Source organism: Zonotrichia albicollis, chromosome 20 (genome assembly GCF_047830755.1).
Source record: "Zonotrichia albicollis isolate bZonAlb1 chromosome 20, bZonAlb1.hap1, whole genome shotgun sequence".
NCBI classification, from domain to species: Eukaryota; Metazoa; Chordata; class Aves; order Passeriformes; family Passerellidae; genus Zonotrichia; species Zonotrichia albicollis.
Genome location: NC_133838.1, coordinates 6952702 through 6974260, shown reverse-complemented (window position 1 = coordinate 6974260; position 21559 = coordinate 6952702). Strand labels below are relative to the sequence as shown.

The 21559-nt window shown below is 48.7% G+C and overlaps 1 protein-coding gene across 5 annotated transcripts in view; it reads right to left on the bottom strand.

Annotated features, from left to right (window-relative positions):
* The window catches only part of HIVEP3 (HIVEP zinc finger 3), a 300751-nt gene that overhangs the window by 23338 nt on the left and 255854 nt on the right, over positions 1-21559 (bottom strand). For all 5 annotated transcript variants that reach the window (XM_074555698.1, XM_074555699.1, XM_074555701.1 and 2 more), the window contains one exon: positions 3678-3853. In XM_074555698.1, coding sequence (XP_074411799.1) covers positions 3678-3853 — 176 coding nt within the window. The remainder of the gene's footprint in view (positions 1-3677; positions 3854-21559) is intronic.

Sequence of the window (21559 nt, the reverse complement as noted above, 5' to 3'; positions counted from 1 at the left end):
TGGAGAGATCTACCCCAGCCAAAACGAAGCCAGCTCCACAGACTTCCCCCTGGAGCTGATGCTGAAGGCTAAAATTAACTCTGGAAAGCTGATTTCTAAAAAAGCTCCATCTTTGTGCAGGAGGGAGAGCTGCAGCTCCTGCATTCGGCATGCCCGGGGCTGCCAACCCCAGCCAGCCCAGGGAGGAGCCAAAATGAGACAAATCCCTCCAAAATGAGCTGGGAACAGCAGTTTCTGCACCCCCCTGCTCCTCTGGGTCACTTGTTATGAGCAGAGTTTGAAATTGCTTTAAAAAAATCACTGGCAGGGGCATGAGCAAAAAAAAAAAAAAAAAAAAAAGGATTTTCTTCCTGCCCTTGCTGGTGGTTTTTTAAGTGATCTCAAACTCTCCATCATCAGCTGATGCTTTTGTCAAGGCACACAGAGCTTTTTTCCACTTTCCCAGAACTCCCAACCAGCTTTTCCCCCATTTCTAGGCAGTCTGAGGACACTCCAGGGCTCTGCCTTCATCCCTCCCAGCTCTTTCAGAGCTCCTTGTGCCCCCCAAACATTTTGTCTCCCATTTTTGGGCACTCTGAGCACACCCCAGGACTCTGCCCCTCACCCTCCAACTCGTCCAGACTTCCTTGTGTCCCCCAAAGAGCTTTGTCCCATGTTGGGGCAGTCAGGCACAGACTGGGGTGTGTTCATTCACCCCTTTCAGCTCTTCCAGAGCTCCCTGTGCCCCCCAAAGAGCTTTTGTCCCATTTCTGGGCACTTTGAGCATGCGCCAAGGCTCTGCCCTTCATCCCTCCCACCTCTTCCACAGCTCATTGTGCCCCCCAAAGAGCTTTTGTCCCATTTCTGGGCAGTCTGAGCATGTCCCAAGCTCTGCCCTTCACCCTTCCCAGCTGTTCCAAAGCTCCTGGTGCCCCCCAAAGAGTTTTGTCCCATTTTTGGGCAATCTGAGCACACTCCAGGCCTGTGCCTTCATCCCTCCCAGAAAAGAACCATTCTCATGCAATTCCAAGTCACCACCATGCAGCCATAAATCCCAACCATTTCTCCATAAATCCCCGATCCAGGGGAGTTCTGTCCATCTCATGCCCCCATGGGCAAACAGGTGCTTTGCCACTGAAACCCCAGCAGAGTGTGGATGATTTTTGTTCCATGGAAGGAAGGAAGGAAGGAAGGAAGCATTTCCATGCTCCCTTGGCCATGCCAAGCAGAAGAAGGGCAGGATCTGTTTGCCATGTGCAGCCAGAGCTGACAGATTGTGGCCTTCAGGGAGCAGAGATGAAGAGCAAAGCAGCCAGAGAGGTGGTGGAGAGGATGGTTTGATGCCATCACCCTGGGCAGAAGCCCTACAGAAGCATGGTGGGAGTGAGGTGAGGTGATGGGAGAGGCTGAGCGGGCTCAGCTCCCCAAGGGAAACCTTGGAACGAAGTCAAAGCAAGAGGGGACGAGAAAGGAAATGAATCAGAAACAGCTCCAGGATGGGAGGGAGAGGAAGAACCGGCACTGGGATGTGCAGCATGAGAATCTGGCCTCAAACTCGGTGTCACTTCCCTTTCTGCCCCAGAGCCAGTGACCCCCAGCACGTCGGCACCCAGAAATCCCCGCCAGCCTTGCCAGAAAAGCCACCAGATCCCGGCACTGCCCACCCTGTGTTGCAGACATCTTTTATGAAAAATCCTTTCCTTAGGATTTTTCCTCCTAAGAAGCTGAGAGGTCTCAGGAACAAAATGTAAACAATGATTATCTGCTGCTGTGGAATGCAACAGGTGCATCTGTGATTGGTCTCATGTGGTTGTTTCTAATTAATGGCCAATCACAGTCAGCTGGTTCGGGCTCTCTGTCTGAGCCACAAACCTTTGTTATTCATTCTTTCCGTTTTCTATTCTTAGCCAGCCTTCTGATGAAACCTTTTCTTCTATTCTTTTAGTATAGTTTTAATGTAATATATATCATAGAATAATAAATCAGCCTTCTGAAACATGGAGTCAGATCCTCTTCCCTTATCCAAAACCCCCTGGGAACACCATCACGCTCCTGAGTCACTTCCTTGTCCTGCTCTGTCCCCCTGGGGCAGCACAGGTGCCACAGAGCACACAGCACACTGTGCCCCCCCACAGCCAGGCTGTGCCACTGCCTGGGTGACACCGGCTCCTCCTGGGCACTGAGCCCTCCACACTGTGCCACCCTCTGAGACTGATGGAGCTACAGACAACAATGGGTGTTTTGGAAATTCCTGAGCTGGGCGGGACCCACAGGGATCACCCAGTCCAGCTCCTGCATGGGACAGTGTTCCAGATTGCAATGCAAGATATTTTCCATTACCATCTGTATGGCAGATTACCTTTGTCAAGTGGACAATTTGCCTTATCTCTCTCTTTGAGTGACCACAATCACTCCTCCCTCAGGAAGGGACATCTTCTGTTAACAGTTATTGAATGTCCCTGCATGGCTGATAAGAACTACAGCATCCCATTGGGAGATGGGAGCCCAGAGGGAGGAGCCAAGCATTCCTACCCGGATAGAATCTGGAGATTCTGGAACACCAGCACGGCTTCTGCACTGGATTGCCCAGAGGAACAGCAGCTGCCTCTGGCCCTGGATCTTCAGAGGCAGAGACTGCACCTTTCTCCAGGATCCCTGCTCCAGCAGAACCAGCCCTGACACTGCAGGAGGGCTGAGCCACAATTCCAATGGGACTGCTGCCAACAGCCTGACCCACAGGGTGTCAGCTTGGGTTCTGACTCTGGCAGAGTTGGTTTAGTTCACTGCATTGTTTATTTTATCATTTTTTTTCCCTTTCCCTATTAAAGAACTATTATTTCCCCTCCCATATTTTTTGCCTGACAGCCCCTTAATTTAAAATTTATAGCAATGCAGAGGGGTGGGGAGGGTTTACATTCTCCATATCAGGGGAGGCTCCTGCCTTCCTTAGCAGACACCTGGCTTTCCAAACCAAGACAAACAGCCCCCAAAACCCCGAAATGTGCCCAAAAGCATTGTCCAAATGCTCCCTGAGCTCTGTCCAGCTGTAACCAAGAACCCAAGCTTCATACTTGCTGCTGCCTTATCCCAAGACTTGCTACCACCAGAGCTTTGTCCAACCCACAGTGCCAGACCCCTACAAGAAGTTAAATGCATCTCTGACCCATTTGGAAGGTCCCATTCCCCATTTCTCATGGAATGAAGTTTTATTCTGCCTGTGGTTTACAGACTCCTGCCTGCTCTCCCTGACACCCTCGCTGAGGCCATGGCAGAGCACACCTGGTGGCATTGATGGTTCGATGTCCTGGGATGAAAACCTTTAGGGAAAAGGTCCTTTGATGTGATACAGAGAATGTGGAAGCCACATGCAACTGCAGAGGATGAGAATGGGCAGAGCAGCAGGAGAGGCCCCCCAGAGCCTGGATCCAGGGGCTCATCCTGGAGCTCCTGGTTTTGTTCAGAAAGCCCTGCCAGAGAAGCTGCATTTCAGGACTTTCTCCTTGGACAAGCACAAGGAGGATGGCAGGGACGCTCTTCTGGAAACACCAACCAATTTCCAACTCCCTCATCCCCCTCCCTCCAACTGGGGGGCTTTGCCAGCCCCTGGCAATGCCTTCCCTCGCCCTTTTTGGGAGCCCCCAGCAAGCTGGCAGTGCCAGCACCCTAAGCAGAGGAGCTGGCAGCTGGCTGTGGCTTACCTTTGGTTTTAAAAGCAAAGTTACAGTACTTGCAGACGTACGGCCTGACGTCTGTGTGCGTGCGAATGTGTTTCTTCAGCATGCTGGGTTTCTTGCAGCGAATTCCACACTCCTCACAAACATACTTCCCTCTTCCACGGCCTCGCACATACACATACTCTTCGTTTGATTTGTACCTATGAGCAACAGGTGGCGTGATAAAGGGGAAAAAAAAAAAAGAAAAAAAAAAAGAAGATTCCCACCTCAACAGAAGAAGTCACAACTTTGCTGGGTTAGTTCAGAGTGTTATTGACACCACAGGTCTTGGTTGCTGTTTGGTAGCTCTGGGTAATTAGGCTAATTGTGAATTAGCACCCAAAGCTGTGCCCAGGTGCTTCCAGACACATCCAGGATGGTCTCATGTCCTGAATCTGCTGCTCTGTGACCACCAAGAGTTCAAAGCTGAGCTGGGACATGGGGACACCCCACTGTGCTGCTGTGCCCCATCCTCAAACACAAACTGAGGCATCCAGGCCAGGCTGGACAGGGTTTGGCCCAGAGCAGGATGGGCAGGGTTTGTCCCAGGCCAGGCTGGACAGGGTTTGGTCCAGAGCAGGATGGACAGAGTCACAGGGACACTCCACTGTGCTGGTGTCCCCCATCTTCAACCACAAACTGAGGCACCCAGGCCAGGCTGGATAGGGCTTATTCCCAGGCCAGGCTGGGAAGTTTATCCCAGGCCAGGCTAGACAGGGTTTGGCCCAGAGCAGGCTGGACAGAGTTTGTCCTGGGCCAGGCTGGACAGAGTTTGTCTCAGGCCAGGCTGGACAAGGTTTGGTCCAGAGCAGGATGGACAGAGTCTCAGGGACACCCCACTGTGCTGCTGTGCCCCATCCTCAACCACAAACTGAGGCACCCAGGCCAGGCTGCTCAGGGTTTGGCCTGGGCCAGGCTGGGCAGAATTTGTTCCAGGCCAGGCTGGACAGAGTCACAGGGACACCCCACTGTGCTGCTGTGCCCCCATATTCAACCACAAACTGAGGCACCCAGGCCAGGCTGGACAGAGTTTGGCCCAGTGCGAGATGGACAGAGTTTATTCCAGGCCAGGATGGACAGTTTGTCCTGGGCCAGGCTGGACAGGGTTTGGCCCAAGTGAAGCTGGACAAAGCTTGGCCAGGCCAGGCTTGGCAGAGTTTATCCCAGGCCAGGCTGGACAGGGTTTGGCCCAGGCCAGCCCAGCTGCCTCTCAGTCCCTGCCATTTCAAACATGCCCAGGCTGCCTCTGCAGGTGCTGGGACAACTCATCCCAGCCGAAGCTCCTGGGACACACCTCCCACCCTCCAGGCTGCCACCTGAGATGTCACCAATGCCACAAACACCCCTGTGAGCTCTGCACAGCCTGAATGAGACACCCAGAATGGACACAGAGAGAAGAAAACATCCTTTTTTCTAATAAATTAATTGTGCTACCACTAAATGTAAACTCTGCAGACTCCAGGCTCTTTTATCTTTGGCACAGGATCATGATTTAGGTTTACCCAAGAGAATGAGATTGGTCATCCTTCCTTCCCATTACAGATTTGATTTTCTGTCCAGGCATGAGTGCATGGGGAAGGCTGCAGGATGGGGGGGGTTGAACAACCCTTATAAGACTGAGACAAATCTTTGAGCCTCCTGCTGCTCAGCAAATGAAGGCAACAATTTCCTGTACTTGCAGCACAAGGAGAATAAGGTAACATCAAATTGGTCCCCTCAGATATTAAAGAGGCCAAATTTTTGAAGCATGGCACTTCTTGCAAGTAATTTTTCTACCCAGGAGGAATTAAGTCTGGTCTTCAGAAATCTCCAAACATCCACCCTGGAAAAATCAGGCTGTCTAAAGCCTCTTAATAGGAGATCCAAAGGCATCCAACACCATCAGTCAGGTTTTAGTGACTTCCCAGTGAAGCCTATTCCAAACCAGAAGGGTGAGAAAACAGCAGCCAGACTGAGGAGAAACTTGAGCAGAAACAGCTGTACTGCAATAGATTGAGCACTTCAGTGAGTGAATATATGATAAATACTAAAACTTATGTATTTCTAATGTAGAAAAACAAGACTCGTTTAAAATTGAGTTAAAAAAGTCACACAAAGACCAGCCCAGAACTGAGAGGATGGGAATGGCACGGCCTGCATGTGGGAACTCAGCACATCCCTCTGGGTGTTCAGAGTTGCCATGGACCCCATCGTGGGGCTCAGAGACCCTGGCACACAGCCCAGAACACCTGGGGATTTGATTGTGACCCCTGGAGCAAGTTACCAACTTTCTATGAGGACCTGAAAGTCACACAGGTTGGAATAGTGTAATAACAAAATGATCACAGGGTGAAAATGTAGATTTTAGGATTTTTGGTATGGAGGTTATGGGGACAAGATGGAGGAACTTGGGCATGTCCAGCCTTTCTTCTTCTTGTTCTCCATTTTCTGCAGTGATGTTGGCACTTTGGGATTGGTTTAGAGTAGAAGTGCGCTGTCTAACATAGGTGATAGGTATTGGGAATTAAGTGTAAATATGTTATAGGTAGTTTGTAGTATAAAAGGACAACACAGAGTGCCTGTGGCTGCCCTGCTGAGCAGATCTCGGCTGGGCAGAAAGAAAATTTTATAGATATAAGAATTAATAAACAACCTCAAGACTGAAAAGCGAAGAGTCCAGACTCGTTCTTCAGCTGCACAGGCCAAAGCAGAGACATCCTGCACATCTCAAGGCAGCAATTAACAACCAAAAACCCGAGACCTGCACAGGATGCACCCATGGAAACCCTCCCAGCTGCCTGTAGGGTGGGGTTGGAAGTGGGTGAGTCCCACTGCAGGGACCCTTGGATCTCCCCCACACTTTGTTCCTTTCCCTCAGGAAGAGCCCAGGCAGTTCCAGCTCCATGGGGGTGTTTGGGAGCTGAAATTCGGGCTGATCCTGCTGGCTGGAGGCAGCGAGTGGGGACTGAGCCCTTCCCAGTGCTGGCTGAGCCCCTTGGCTCTGCTCAGAGCTGTGGGAGGCGCTCAGAGGGGAATGAGCTGCTCCTGAGGTGCTCAGAGGGGATTTAGGTGCTCAGAGGAGCCTGAGCTGCTCCTGAGATGCTCAGGGGGGATTGAGCTGCTCCTGAGATGCTGACAGGGGAATAAGCTGCTCCTGAGGTGCTCAGAGGAGCCTGAGCTGCTCCTGAGTTCAGGGGTGAGGTCACAGGTTCAGTTTTGGACACAGATTTGAGGAAAGAGAGGAAATTTGGGCATTCAGACAGCCCCAGTCTGCACCAGTAGCACAAACCAGGCTTTGGTGTCCAACAGTTTGTGTTCCTGTCCTTCAGCATCAGCAGGAGTTCTCTGGATCATCACCGGGGTCACCTGGTGGCCCAAATACTTCATTTTTTCTGCTGGGACTGAAGTCACAGCAATGCCACCCCATCCTGCCATTCCCAACCATTCAATGCCCCCAAAAAAACCCTAAAAAACCCCAACATCAACACCCATCATCGCAAGGTTCTCATTATCTGGCCAGAGAGGACGGAGGTGGTGTCTGGAGAGCTCCCACCATGCCCCAGTCTCCATCCCAGTATGCCCAGTTATCTCCATTAACCCTAAAGGATTCCAGGGCTCAGGTTTTTAGGGATGGTTCCTGTCCCTTCTTTGTTCAGGCAGTGTTAAAGTGGCAGAAGGAGCAAAAGGCATCAGGAATCCTGATTTTTTTTCTGTTCAGGTTTGTTCTGCAGGCTTCCTCCTCTGCCTCTGCTCCCTGTCATTGTGCTGGGACCCACCTGGTCATTCCAAGCTGGAACTGCTCCTTTATCAGCCTTGGACTTGCACTGTCCTTAATTCCCATGGAAATGTTTGTGTGTCCCTTCCTCAGGCTCATTAAAGCCATCAGGCTCATTAAAACAGCCATGTGATTGACACCAGACTGAGCTGGTGTCTGGGGAGCTCCCACCGTGCCCCAGTCTCCATCCCATTTCCATTTAACCTAAAGTTATTTTCATTTAACCCTAAAGGATTCCAGGGCTCAGGTTTGTCAGGGATGGTTCCTGTCCCTCCTTTGCTCAGGCAGTGTTAAAGTGGCAGAAGGAGCAAAAGGAATCAGGAATCCTGATTTTTTCAGTTCAGATTTGTACTGCAGGCAGGAGCAAAAGGAATCAGGAATCCTGATTTTTTCTGCTCAAGTTTGTACTGCAGGCTTCCTCCTCTGCCTCTGCTGCCTGTCAGTGTGCTGGGACCTACCTGGCCATTCCAACCTGGAACTGCTCCTTTATCAGCCTTGGACTTGCACTGCCCTTCATTCCAACCTCCCATGGAAATGTTTGTGTGGCTCATTAAAGCCATCAGAAATGTTTTTGTGTCCCTTCCTCAGGCTCATTAAAGCCATCAGGCTGCATTAAAGCAGCCATGTGATTGAATCTGGAATCAGGCACTGCACTTCATCTGACACCCTGCCAGCTTCAGCACAGATATTCCACCACAGCCCCCTGGAACCACGTGGAAAACAGGCAGGGAGAGGGGAGAGAGAGGAAAAGCAAATTCCTCTCAAGAAACACCAAACCAAAGGGGAAGAAGACAGCAGGAGGTGACAGTGCCATAACCCAGAGAAGGCTCTGCAGATGCCATCTGCCTGCTCTGAGGGCTGCAATAAATTTATGGACGTAATTCCTTCAGTGTGATCCCATTTCCCTGCTCCTGTGCCCATCTGATTTGCATCAGAAAGATAAATCAGGCACAGCTTGTCACTACAGGACATGAAATAACACAACGTGGACATGCAGCTCTCTCAAGGTAAAAAAGAGGGAAGTTTAATTTCTGACTGCAACATCTATAGCTCAGATAATTATAATATAATATAATATAATATAATATAATATAATATAATATAATATAATATAATATAATATAATATAATATAATATAATATAATATAATATAATATAATATAATATAATATAATATATATATTTTTATATTATATTATATAGCTTTTATATATATAATATTATATATATATATATATATATATATATATATATATATATATATATATATAAAATGTATTATATATTCCAGATTTCCAAAAGTGACAGTGGATTGGAGGGTGACAGTGCCACCTCTCCAATGACACTGGACAAACCAACAGTCCATCAAATTTCCTCCATAAAAGAATGCAAAACAAAAAGTTATCTACATAAAGTGTGTGAGAAAGTTTACTACAAGAATGTAAACATCAGAAAAACTTGAAAAAACAGGATGACAACAGCTCACACCCCATGTGAGGATTTACCCTGGCACAGGACCTTCCCTGCTCCACAGGGTTTGCTGCAGGCGGACCTGGGCATAGCCACAGCTGGGTTTGTGGGTTTGTGGCAGCAATCTGGGCTTTTCTTCAGAGCCCTGAGGAATTCCTAATCCCATCCTTATCCCAGCCCATCCTAATCCCATCCTTAGCAGCTCCAGCCCTGCAGTGCCACGCTCCCCTCCACACAGATATGTTTGGGAACGTGGGGGTTAATGGCCTTCATGAGCCCAGGCACTGATTTAGGGAACAATCCTTTCCAACACACACACAGAAATCAAAATGCAGCTCTTTGGTGCATTTTTGAAAGGTTCTTTGGCGTTTCCTGCAGGCAGATCTGGGGCCAGCACTGCAAACCCTGTCAGGGCAGGAGAAGCCGGCACAGCCTCAGCAGGACTGGTGTCACCCTGTGTCACTGATGTATTTTATGAAAAATCCTCTCATTAGGATCTTTTCTCCTGAGAAGCTTCAACTTCTCCATGCTTTACTGCTTTGGAATGTGATCTGGAGAATTGTTTAACCAGCATGTGAAATTGTTTTTACTTGATGACCAATGACAGCCACCTGTGTCGAGGCTGTGAGCTTTCACAAGATTTTATTATCATTCCTTTCCTTTCAAGCCTTCTGATGAAATTTTTCCTTCTATTCTTTTAGCATAGTTTTAATATATAATTTTATTTTATTTTAATATATATCATAAAATAATAAATCACCCTTCTGAAACATGGAGTCAAGATTCTCATCTCTTCCCTCATCCTGTAACCCCTGTGAACACCACCACAACCCTGAGCACCAGATACCTGAGAACCTCAGAATGGGCCCAAAATCCCTGTCAGGAGCACAGGAAACCCGAAAATGGGAAAACAAAAACCTGGAGGAGGCTTTGTCTCAGCTCCTTCCCTCCAGCTGAAACCCAACCCCGTGCAGCATTCACGGCCTCGCAGCCTGGAGGAGCTTCAGTCCTCAGGATTGGCCCTTACAAATTCCTTACCATCATTTTTAGCCACAAACACTTCTTTTTTTCTTTCCCTCAGTGCTGTGAGGCACATCCAAAATCTCCATGTGGCTGGAAACCACAGGACCAACCCTTGGACAACCAGGGGGGAAGGAAGTTTGGTGGTTGGCAAGCAGGGAGGCAGAGCAGGTTTCTGGGGGACTCATTGCTCACGGCTGAATCACTCCTTCCCCTCTTTGCTTCCTTTTTCAAGTTTTTTTTAAATTCCACCAGGATTTTACCTTGCCCTGCAAAGGCTTTGCTGGTGTGACCTTGCTGGTCACAGCCTGGGTACATTGGTTACATTTTAATTATTGAAATTTAAAAAATTATCTTTAATTCTGTGAATTTTCATGATTTGAAGCTCGATGCTGTCTCAAAGAACACCCCTGGAGGCTTTCACAGCAACTGAAGAAGCATTTCCTTGACTGGTTTTGACATTTGATCAAATCCTTTGTTTGCTTTTTGGATTTTGGGTGCACAGGAAGAGGAATGGGATATCTGATCCCTGCCCTGAGCTGCTGGGTTTGGTTCCCTGGCAAGTGAACCGAGTCCAGCTCCGGAGTTTTTGCCTTTGGTGTCACATTTTGGGTTTGTTGATGGCACATTTCATCTGTCACCAGGCTGCCCACTCATCTGGCTTGGCTGAATCCTTGGGACATTCCTGTCGGGCTGCTCTGGGATTAACTGATCTCATTTCTGCTTTATGTCTCCTGCAAAATTTGCCAGATAAATGTGTAACTCCCACAGTGCCACTAATTAGTGATCATTAATTGCCTCCCTCACAGCTCCCTGGTACAAAATGACCACTCTGAAGCTGAGTGTGCAGCAGAATTCCTCAGCTTTCCCTGTGGAATCCCTGGGGCTGAGGATGTCACACACAGGTGTGTCCTCAAGGCCAGACACTCACCCTGAGATGTTCTTTGGCTGATGCCAAGCTCCAGCAGGACAAGCAGAGGGATTCCTGTCAGACAATGGCATTTCCAGCTCTCTAAAAGCTCCATGAACCCTCCAGCATCCTGATTTTCCAGACAGGGATATTGCACCCAGACAAACAAGGCACATCCAGAGCAGCACAACAAAGCTGGGGATGGATGGACCTGGGAGGAGCTGGCACAAAACCTGCTTTAGCCTGGCTGGAATAAAGGATCCTCACAGGCAGAGCCTGCTGGAAACTGCAGGGGAAGGTGGGAGCTGGTGGAGCCCCAGCACCAGGCACACACCACGGGGGGAGAGGGTGACTGTCACCATTGGGGACACATGGACAGGGTGAAGGAGTGATCCTGTTCCTGATCCCCGATCCTGTTCCTGATCCCTGATCCTGATCCCTGATCCTGCACCTGATCCCTCACCCTGTTCCTGATCCCTGATGTTGTTCCTGATCCCCAAATCTGTTTCTGATCCCTCACCCTGTGCCTGATCCCCGATCCTGTTCCTGATCCCTGATCCTGATCCTTGATCCTGCACCTGATCCCTCACCCTGATCCTGATCCCTGATTTTGTTCCTGATTCTCAATCCTGTTCCTGATCCTGTTCCTGATTCCTCACCCCATGCCTGATCCCTCACCCTGTTTCTGATCTTGTTCCTGTGCCTGATCCTGTTCCTGATCCTGCACCTGATCCCTGTTCCCTCACCCTCTTCCTGATCCCTGATCCCTGATCCCGTTCCTGATCCTGTTCCTGATCCCTGACCCTGGAGCTGCCCCTGCAGGGTCGTGGGGTGTCCAGGAGGGACCCTGAGGGCAATGAACCCAAGCAGAGCTGGGTGTGGATGGAAAGCTGCAAAAACAGAAAAGAAAGCAAAACCAATTCCATGTTCCTCCCCAACGTCATGCCTGAGTGGAGGATGGTTCAGTTTGGGGTTGTGGCAACTTCTGCTCTCACAGAGGTGGAATTACAGCTCTGCTCATTACGGCTGCTCTGTCCTCTCTGCTGAAATCATTCAATTGTCATATCCCTGCTGAAATCATTTAACTGGCACTGCAAACCACTGCAGAGCACAAACCCCACAGAACACTGGCAGCCCCACAGGGCCCCAGACTGCAAACCTGGCTCAAATGCACTCAGAGGGGAGCAGGAAGGGGAAATGGCAGTGCAGAGCAAGGTGAGAGGATTCCAGTGCAGTGTGAGCCTCAGCCAGCAGAGCGTGAACAAAAGCGGGGTTGCACTAATTGTGTGCACTCACTAATTAGTCCCTGCTGGGCTTCCCCCATTAAATCCAATTTTTGGAGCAGACAGGCAATGCAGGAGCTTCCCCAGCCTCTGTCTGAGGGCTGGGCTGACTGTCCCTGTCCCCAGATGATGCCACACAATGATCAGAGAGCTCCTGCAGGACCCCAAAACCTAAACTGAACCCAAACTCCTCACCCAGCCCCTGCAGAGCCCTGGAACCCAAATAGCTATAGCATCATAGCTATATTTTAAAATACATATTAATATTATTATGTATATTTTGATAAATATGTAAACATATATTATTAGAATATATCTTTATATATTTTAAATATATATTTTATATATTATTACAATGTATATTATTTTATTTTATATAAAATATATTATATTTTGTAATAAATCTATCTTATAATACATATATCTATATATTTTTAGATATTATGTTTTATTTTATAATAGCTGCATCATAGGTATATTTTAAATATATATTATTATAATACATGTTTTATGCTATAAATATATATATTATTTTATAATATATATATAATTTTATAATAAATAAATAATTACTATAATATATATTTAATATATTTTAATATATTTACTATATATTACTATAATATATATTTTCTGTTATAATAAGCTGCATAATAGCTATATTTTTGAAATTAATCATGTAGCTACACATAGCTGCACCTACACTACAATGCCATGAAACTATCATATGTGAATGAAACATACTTCCACATGGTATGAAAGTCCATGTACTTTGTTTAAAAATATTCAGATTTCACTATAGATGCAAATATTCAGATTTAGTACCAAATCTTTAATTTGTGATTGTATTAAGTATCTCTGTATTGTCCTTATGCTTACGGTGTCCAGCTGTGCCAACACCTGCTCTGTTCATTGATAAAGATAATTTCCCACTGTAATCCAGTTGTTCCAAACCAGAATTTCTTCAAGAATTGTCCCAGATAACATTCCCAGCACATTTAATTCCATTTTATCTCATTTTATTGGGGTGGTTTTGCCTCTCCAGCAGCAGTCAGACAGGTTGGACACAGCACAAAAGTTCATATTTGTGAGCACTCACCCCCCGCCCTGGGCACTGCTCCAGCCTTGCAAGATCAAACAGAAACCGAATGAAACACGAGATTAAAAAAAGGAAAAAACAACCAGCGACTCATCCAGCTGATTCATAAAATATTCACAGGGGAAGTCTGGCACAGAAATCCCCACAGATGACGGGTCTCACTCCAGTTCTCTTCCCCCCAGGATAGATTGGGCACCTTCCAGAGGGGTGACAGCAATGCCTGGGGTGGCACGTCCACCCCTGGCTCTCCAACAGCTCCTCCTGCAGCCCCTGCTCCATATGCTATGAAAAATTAAATTTATTGAATTCCAGGCTGCTCTTGTCCCTCTGTCACTCATCCTGCCTCTCACTCCTGGCCTTATTCCAGGTTTTATTCCCAGCACCCTGCCCTCCCTGCAGGGTCTTACTTCGGCACTTGTTACCCTGAAGAGATCCTGATTTTCCTGAATAAATTGTTCAGGGTTGAGGTCAGTTATGGAAACAAATCCACAGGAGATGCCAGAGCTGCTGCAGGGCTGGAGCCCCTCTGGAGCCAGGCTGGGAGAGCTGGGGGTGCTGCCCTGGAGAGGAGAAGGCTCCAGGGAGAGCTGAGAGCCCTTGCAGGGCCTGAAGGGGCTCCAGGAGAGCTGCAGAGGGACTGGGGACAAGGATGGAGGGACAGGAGCCAGGGAATGGCTGCCAGTGCCAGAGGAATGGCAGGGCTGGATGGGATCTTGGCAATTGGGAATTGTTCCCTGGCAGGGTGGGCAGGGGCTGGGCTGGAATTGCCAGAGCAGCTGTGGCTGCCCCTGGAGCCCTGGCAGTGCCCAAGGCCAGGCTGGGCATTGGGGCTGGCAGCACCTGGCACAGTGGCAGGTGGCCCTGGGCTGCAATCAGCTGCCATTGAAGATCCCTTCCCACCCAAACCACTCTGGCATTCACATTCCTCAATCAAGGATGGAAACCAGCACCAAAACCCATTGCAGCAAATGGAGAAAGGAAAGGAAAGAATGATTTCCTGGCTGGTTCCAGGTGCCCCCAGTGCCATTTGCCACAGGGGGTTTGTAGCCTGGCAAGGGCTGGTTAGAGAGGTTTGGGCTGTGCCAGGGTGCCCAGAGCAGCTGTGGCTGCCCCTGGAGCCCTGGCAGTGCCCAAGGCCAGGCTGGGCTGGCACAGTGAGAGGTGTCCCTGCCATGGCACTGGGTGAAATTTAAGTTCCCTTCCAACCCAAACCATTCCATGATTCCATAATTCTATGTAATGTGATATTTCTAAATTTATATTAATCTTTTTAACATCAACAAATGCATTTTATCATCAAATCCCTGCAAGGGAGAATGAGGAGCCTGTTGGCACTCACTGAAGTGGGTGAGACATGAACTGCAGTCAGAGCTACAGAACATGGCATTGGAATAGAATTTATTTGGATCAGAACTTATTTTAATAAAATTAGGGACTTGAAGAGCCTTCCCCTGACCCAGTGCCCCTGCTCACTGCTGTTGGTGGCCACAGGTCCACCAGGATCCTTTTGTTTCCTCACTGTCTGGCCAGGGATCCCCTTAAATACCCCAAATACTCCCAGTGACTGAAGGGAATTTCCAACCCTCATTTGTGTCAAATTTTTAAAGTGTTTCCTATGACCCAAAAGATTTCCCTGGTGCCGCTGCCTCATTCAAACAAACTTCAAAAACTGCAGCTCCTTTCTCCCAGGGGTGTAATCCAGGGATTTGTGGTCCCTTCCAGCTTCCCCTCAGCCTCAGGCAGCTCCAGCAATGCTGTTATTAAGGGGTGGAATAGGAAACACTGATTTTTCTGTAGAAATGAGCCACAAAACTGGCTCAGACCAGACCCCTCCTCTGGGCTCTGTCTGCTTTGTCACATCCTTTTGTTTTTTCCCTGTCCCATGCGGGCTCAGCTCCTCTTCCTGGAAGTTTTGCTGGGAGATTTGGCCGGGATGCTCCAGCAGTGACCTCCTGCCTCTGCCCTCCCACTGCTCCCTCAGCTTTGGGAGCTCCATGGGAGCTCATTTAGGGATGATGAAAGCAAAGAAAACTTCCTGTGCACCAGCACAGGCTGGAGAGGCTCTCCTTGGGGATTGCCCCTCTCTGAGAAGGGGCTGAACCCACCCTGGAGGGGCCCAGGGCTTGGCAGGGTCAGGATTTGTGTTTATCCCCAACATTTACCCCTTAGCAACAGAGACCCAAACATTTTGGAGCTTCCAGCAGCTCCAGCCCTGCAGGGAATATTGGATTTCTCCTTCTCCACAGTGCCAGGAATACCCATCCATGGCCTGGACATCCTGAACCCTGCCTGTTATTCACAATTCCCCAGTCCCCATCCAAGGACTGGCCCCATGACACTCTGCAATTACAGGAAGGACCTGGATTTGGGAGGATTTGGGATGGGAACTTGGCATGCTGAGCATGATGGAACAACTCCTTCAACATCAACACTGGATCCCCAAACACCTTCAACAGCCAGCCTGGATAGCCCTGCTGCCAGTGCCAGAAGGAGCTCCAGGAGAAGCTCCAAGAGATACACCAGGAGAAGCTCCAGGAGATGCCCAGGGAGAAGCTCCAGGAGAACCTCTAGAATGAGCTGCAGGAGAAGCTCTAGGAGGAGCTCTTAGAGAAGCTCCTGGAGATGCTCCAGGTGAAGCTCCAGGAGAAGCTCCAGCAGAACCTGGTGGGGAGCAGCAGGATGATTTTCCAGGAGAAATGCCCCCTTTGGGATCTCAAGCCCTTCCCAGGGTGGGGCTGGCAGCAGCAGCTGAGCCCTCTGAGGTTTTTGGGGATGCGCAATTCCCGAGGGGCTGGAGCACATCCCTGTCCTCACTGGCACCATCCTGGGAGCTTCCCACCAGCTGATCCTCATGGAATCCATCCTTGACTCCGAGGGGAATCAAATGGTTCCACAAGTCTGACACCTCCCCAGGCAAGGCCCAGTTCCCCAGGGAAAGCGCCTAACATGTAATTACAATAATTAATAATGATTAATTATTCTGTAATTAATAATTAATATTATTATTATTTACTACAGTCATTAATAATGATGAATAGGCCAGGTTTATTTCCACAGCACAGGAGCCAAACAGCCTCTGGCTCTATTGAAACATGGAAAACAAAACCAAGCCCAGCTGCCCCATCCCTCTTTTCCTGAGGTAACAAAACTCCCAAACAGCACAGGAGAGACAACCTGAGAACCAACAGCATCAAAAATCCTCAGAAAGCACCAAAAAAAAAAATCAATTTCTGCTCTGTTCTTGCCCTCATCACCACTGGGCATTGATGGCTGATGAATTTCTGATCTCCAGATATAAATACCACTGAGAGAATTCCCAAAGCCACTCAGGTTATTACAAGCCCTCGACACCCCAGAGGATCTGATGGATTGGGCTGGGATTATCACCTCGGAGCAGCCCATCCCATCAACCTCCCCCTGCTCCCAGCACCCGGGGCTGCAATTATTAATGGCATTCTTCTCTACCTTGCTCTGGTGGAGACAGAAATGCTCCAAGCCTCAGACACAGCCCAGGCCCTTCCCCATCCCTCACACTGCATCCAAGACAAACCAATTTGTAGGAATTGATTCAATTATTTCTCATTTCCTGCCTCCTGTCAGAGCCAGGCCAGGAAATGAGGACTGATCCCAGATACCATCAGTCCCTCTGGACAGCAGGAGCTGGAGGATAAAAAGTTTTGTCCTAAAAAATTCCAGATCAGTTCCAGACAGGTGAGAGATTCCAGGTGAGCTGGGGGGGCTTTGCCTTTAGTCACCTGGACTAAGGGAATGGGGGGGTTTGAGCCCTACTCATCCTCACTGGTACAGAGGAAGGACGTGGGTTGTGGAACACCTGGAAGGAGGCCCTAAATCATCAATCCCGCTGAATCCACGAGCACCAGGATGAGTTCCTACAGCCACAATGTGGGTCTCAATTTAGGAGGGCTGTGGGCAGGGCTGGGCCCAAGCTGGGCTCACCCATCCCAGAGGAACCCTTGCCTGAATTCCTGCCAGGCTGGCACCTTGCTCCCCACCCAGAGCGTCCCTGGTGACTGTTCCCACTCTGGCCAAAATCCCACATCCCCAAGGACAATCCCCCATCAGCCACGGGCTCCCCAGCCAAGTTCCAACCCCCCCGAGGTTTCCCAGGGGCTCAGCTCTGGGGGTGCCCTTTCCCACCTGGGAGCTGGAGTCACAACTTCCAGCTCCAGCTGGAATTAGGTTGGGATATCCTTGATTTCCCTCAATTTCCCTTTATTTTCCTCAATTTCCCTTGATCTCCCTTGAATTCCGTCGATTTCCCATGATTTTCCTCAATTTCTCTCGATTTGCCTCGATTTCCCTCAGTTTCTCTCAATTTCTTCCAATTTCCCTTGATTTCCCTCAATTTCCCAATATTTCAATTGATCTCCCTTGATTTCCCTCAATATCTCTCGATTTCCCTCAGTTTCCCTCAATTTCTTTTGATTTTTCTCAATTCTCTTCCATTTCCCTCTGCTGCTGCCGCTGCAGAAACCGGGACAGCCCAGGCAGCAGGAAAAGCCATGGAGCTGGGGCTGGAGCTGCATTCCCAGGATGATGATGATGATGATGATGATGATGATGATGATGATGATGTGTGAGGAGCTGAGCAGAGCCAAAGCTCTGTAAAGAACCTGCACTCCAACCCCCTGAGCTTTTCCCTGGGAGCTGAGGAACACTCGATACCACAATTAGGGAGGGAAAACTTGGAAAACCCACAATGCCATTTTCCCAGGTATTTCCCTGCAGCCAAGCCTAATAAAACCCAGCCCAACTCTGTCTCAGGGCAGAGTTTTAGCTGATTTTTAGCTGGTCCATCAACTGATTGCTGTGCAGAAGGTTTCGTATATATAATAATATCAATAAAATTATTATTAGTAGGAGAATGACATTAATAATACTGATATTATTCTATATTAGATATAATATAAAATATAAACATACCATCTCACACATTTAAACCCAGCGCAAACAAAAGAAAATTATAATTACAATAAAATAGAATAAATGAATTTTTTTTAAATGAAAATAACATAAAAACTATGAAATAAAATAATATAAAATAAAATAAAAATAAAATTTAAAATAAAAAATAAAATTAAACAAAATAAAATAAAAAATTAAATTAAATTAAATTTTAAATATATATATCTATTTTAACTAATTATTAATTATTTAATAATCTATTAATTAGTTCATTGATTATTTATGATTAAATTATTACATTTTATTATTAAATAAAGAAAAATAAAATTAATTTAAATACAAAAGCTCCGCACAGCAGGGATGCAAACACACCAGCAGCAGGGAATTCTCTCCCAGGAATGCAGAGCTGCTGGGAGGAAGAGGAGGAGGAGGAGGAAGGGGAGGAGAGCAGCTCCCAGGGCAGATGGAAAAGGCCCCGCTCCGGCTGCCTCCCCTGTGGGCTGAAATTTTCCTGCTTGGAAAGTTTCCCGTGGAAACCTCACAGAGGCAGCACAGAGAGAGCAGAGAGCGCCTGAGTCTGTGCAGGAGGGGAACAGAGCGCAAACAGGAGGAAAAACAAATCTGAAAGTCCCCTGAGCACTGAGGGGCTGTCCCTGGGAACCTCTGTGTCCCTGCTGTCCCTGCAGTTTGTGGGGATTGCAGCTCAATCCCAGGGGATTGCATCCCTCCTGCCTCAGTTTCCCTCCCCTGGCCATAACGGGGCTGGCAGCCACAACAACCCCCAGGAATGGGGATATCCTGGTCCAATAATGGGGTTCTGACCCCAATAATGGGGTCCTGATCCTGGCCCCCCCTTCAACTGGACGTGGGTTTGGGCAAGTTTGGCTTGCAGAGAAAACCCAGAGTAACAGCAAAAGAGGAAACAGCCTCAAGCTGTGCCAGGGGAGGTTCAGGTTGGATATTGGGAATAAATTCGTCATGGAAAGAGTGGGAACAGCTGCCCAGGGCAGTGCTGGAGTCCCCTAAAGGCCACCAGCGGTGGCCTTGGCAGTGCCATGTGGACTCAAGGAACTCAGAGGGATTTTCCAACCTGACATTTCTGTGATTCTGCAATCAGGGGTGCAAAGGCCATTCCCCTGGGTTTCAGGAAACATTTCAGGATATTCCCCTTAAAAAAGAAAGAGACTCCCAGCTCCCTGCCCCAAACTCTTCCTCTCTGTATTTCGTGCGTGCAGGGGAGTCTCAGATGTGCCAGGATCCCATAGCCAATTCTGCTGGGATTAAACCAGATCCATTTTTTAGCTCCAGAAAGTTACAAACCCATCATCGTTGGCTGCCCTAAAACTGCAGCACTTCTCTCAAGGCAGGGGGGACACACAGGTGGTGCCTCAGTGTCCCCATTTGGGACAGGTGGCTTTGATCCAGACCAGTTGATCCAGACCAGTGGACCAGTGACTCCCAGGGTCTCCAACCCAGCTGGGAATTCCCTGGAGCCCTCAGATCCGAGGCACAGCTCCCACAGCCCTGCCCCAGAGGTGACCTCAGCTGCTGGTGGCCCTGGTGACCCTGGTGACATGAGTCACCCTCCCTCAGGGAAGGCAGGGCAGTGCTGGAGTCCCCTGTCCCATAAAAGCCACCAGTGGTGGCCTTGGCAGTGCCAGGTGGGTGGACTCAACGAGTTCAGAGGGATTTTCCAACCCAAATTTCTGTGATTCTACAATCAGGGGTGCCTGGGTTTCAGGAAACCCTTCCTGTACTAACACTCCAGGATATTCTCTTTAAAAAGAAATAACCTGGGACATTTCCCAGCTCCCTGCCCCAAACTCTTCCTCTCTGTATTTCATGCATCCAGGGGAGTCTCAGATGTGCCAGGTCAGTTCTCCTGGGATTAAAACAGATCCATTTTTTAGCACCCATCATCCCTGGCTACCCTAAAACTGCAGCACTTCTCTCAAGGCAGGGGGGACACACAGGTGGTGCCTCAGTGTCCCCATTTGGGACAGGTGGCTTTGAACCGGACCAACCAGCGACTCCCGGGGTCACCAACCCAGCTGGGAATTCCCTGGAGCCCTCAGATCCCAGGCACAGCTCCCAGAGCCCTGCCCCAGGGGTGACCTCAGCTGCTGGAGGCCCTGGTGGCCCTGGTGACACGAGTCACCCTCCCTCAGGGAAGGCAGGAAGGCCCTGCAGACAAAAATATGCAAAAACAATCGGCTGCTGTTCCTGCTGCCACGTCCTGTGTGCTGCTGCATTCCTGGCAGGGCGAAAGTGGGAGGATCAGGGGCTCCTGAAGGAGTTGGGGCAGAGTTAGGAGCTGGTTTAGGCTGATGATCTTCACTGAAAGGAATAAAAACTCCCCAGGTTCAGCAGACACAACAAAGGACACTTCATGCTGGGATTCCCGGGCGAGCTGGGCTGCAAACAGCACCAGGGCTGGAATTCTCTGCTGGAGAGCCCAGCTGCAGATCCAACACCAATATAACCTCCCAGAGATCAGGAATTCTGTCCTAAGAGAGCCCATCTGCAGATCCAGCACCAATATAACCTCCCAGAGATCAGGAATTCTCTGCTGGGAAAGCCCAGCTGCAGATCCAACGTTCAACATCCACAGAAACTCCCAGAGCTTGGGAATTCTGTCCTGGGAGAGCCCAGCTGCAGATCCAACAGTCCCAGAAACTCCCAGAGATCAGGATTCTTTCCTGAAGAAGCCCAGTTTCAGATCCAGAACAGACAGAACTTCGCAGAAATCAGGATTTTTTTTCCCAGGAGAGCTCAGCTGCAGATCCAACACTCACAGAACCTCCCAGATATCAGGAATTCTGTCCCATAAGAGCCCACCTGTAGATCCAACACCCACAGAACCTCCAAGAGATCAGGAATTCTCTCCTGGGCTCAGATCCAACACCCACAGAACTTCCCAGAGATCAGGAATTCTCTGCTGGGAAAGTCCAGCTGCAGATCCAACGTTCAACATCCACAGAAACTCCCAGAGCTTGGGAATTCTGTCCTGGGAGAGCCCAGCTGCAGATCCAGCACCCACAGAACCTTCTAGAGATCAGGAATTCTTTCCTGGAAAAGCCCAGCTCAACAAATTTAGCCCAAGGAGCTGAATTCATAATAAATTATTGTAATTAGGAATACCCTGCAGCCAGACTGGCATGGGCAGCTCCAAATCTCCCAGCCTGGGTTGATAATTCCCCTTTATTTGTGACACTCTGCTCTCACACACACCCCTCACTGTAATTCTCAATATTGTGGGAAAAAAGGAAAATGCCCACGGAGAAAAACATAATCTCCTGTACATTGTGCACATCAAAATCCACAGTGAATTCCTGGGAAGGAACAAAACCTGCTCAGCCTCCAAGGCTGGTTTATCTGCTGGATTTCTGCACTTCTCCCCACCT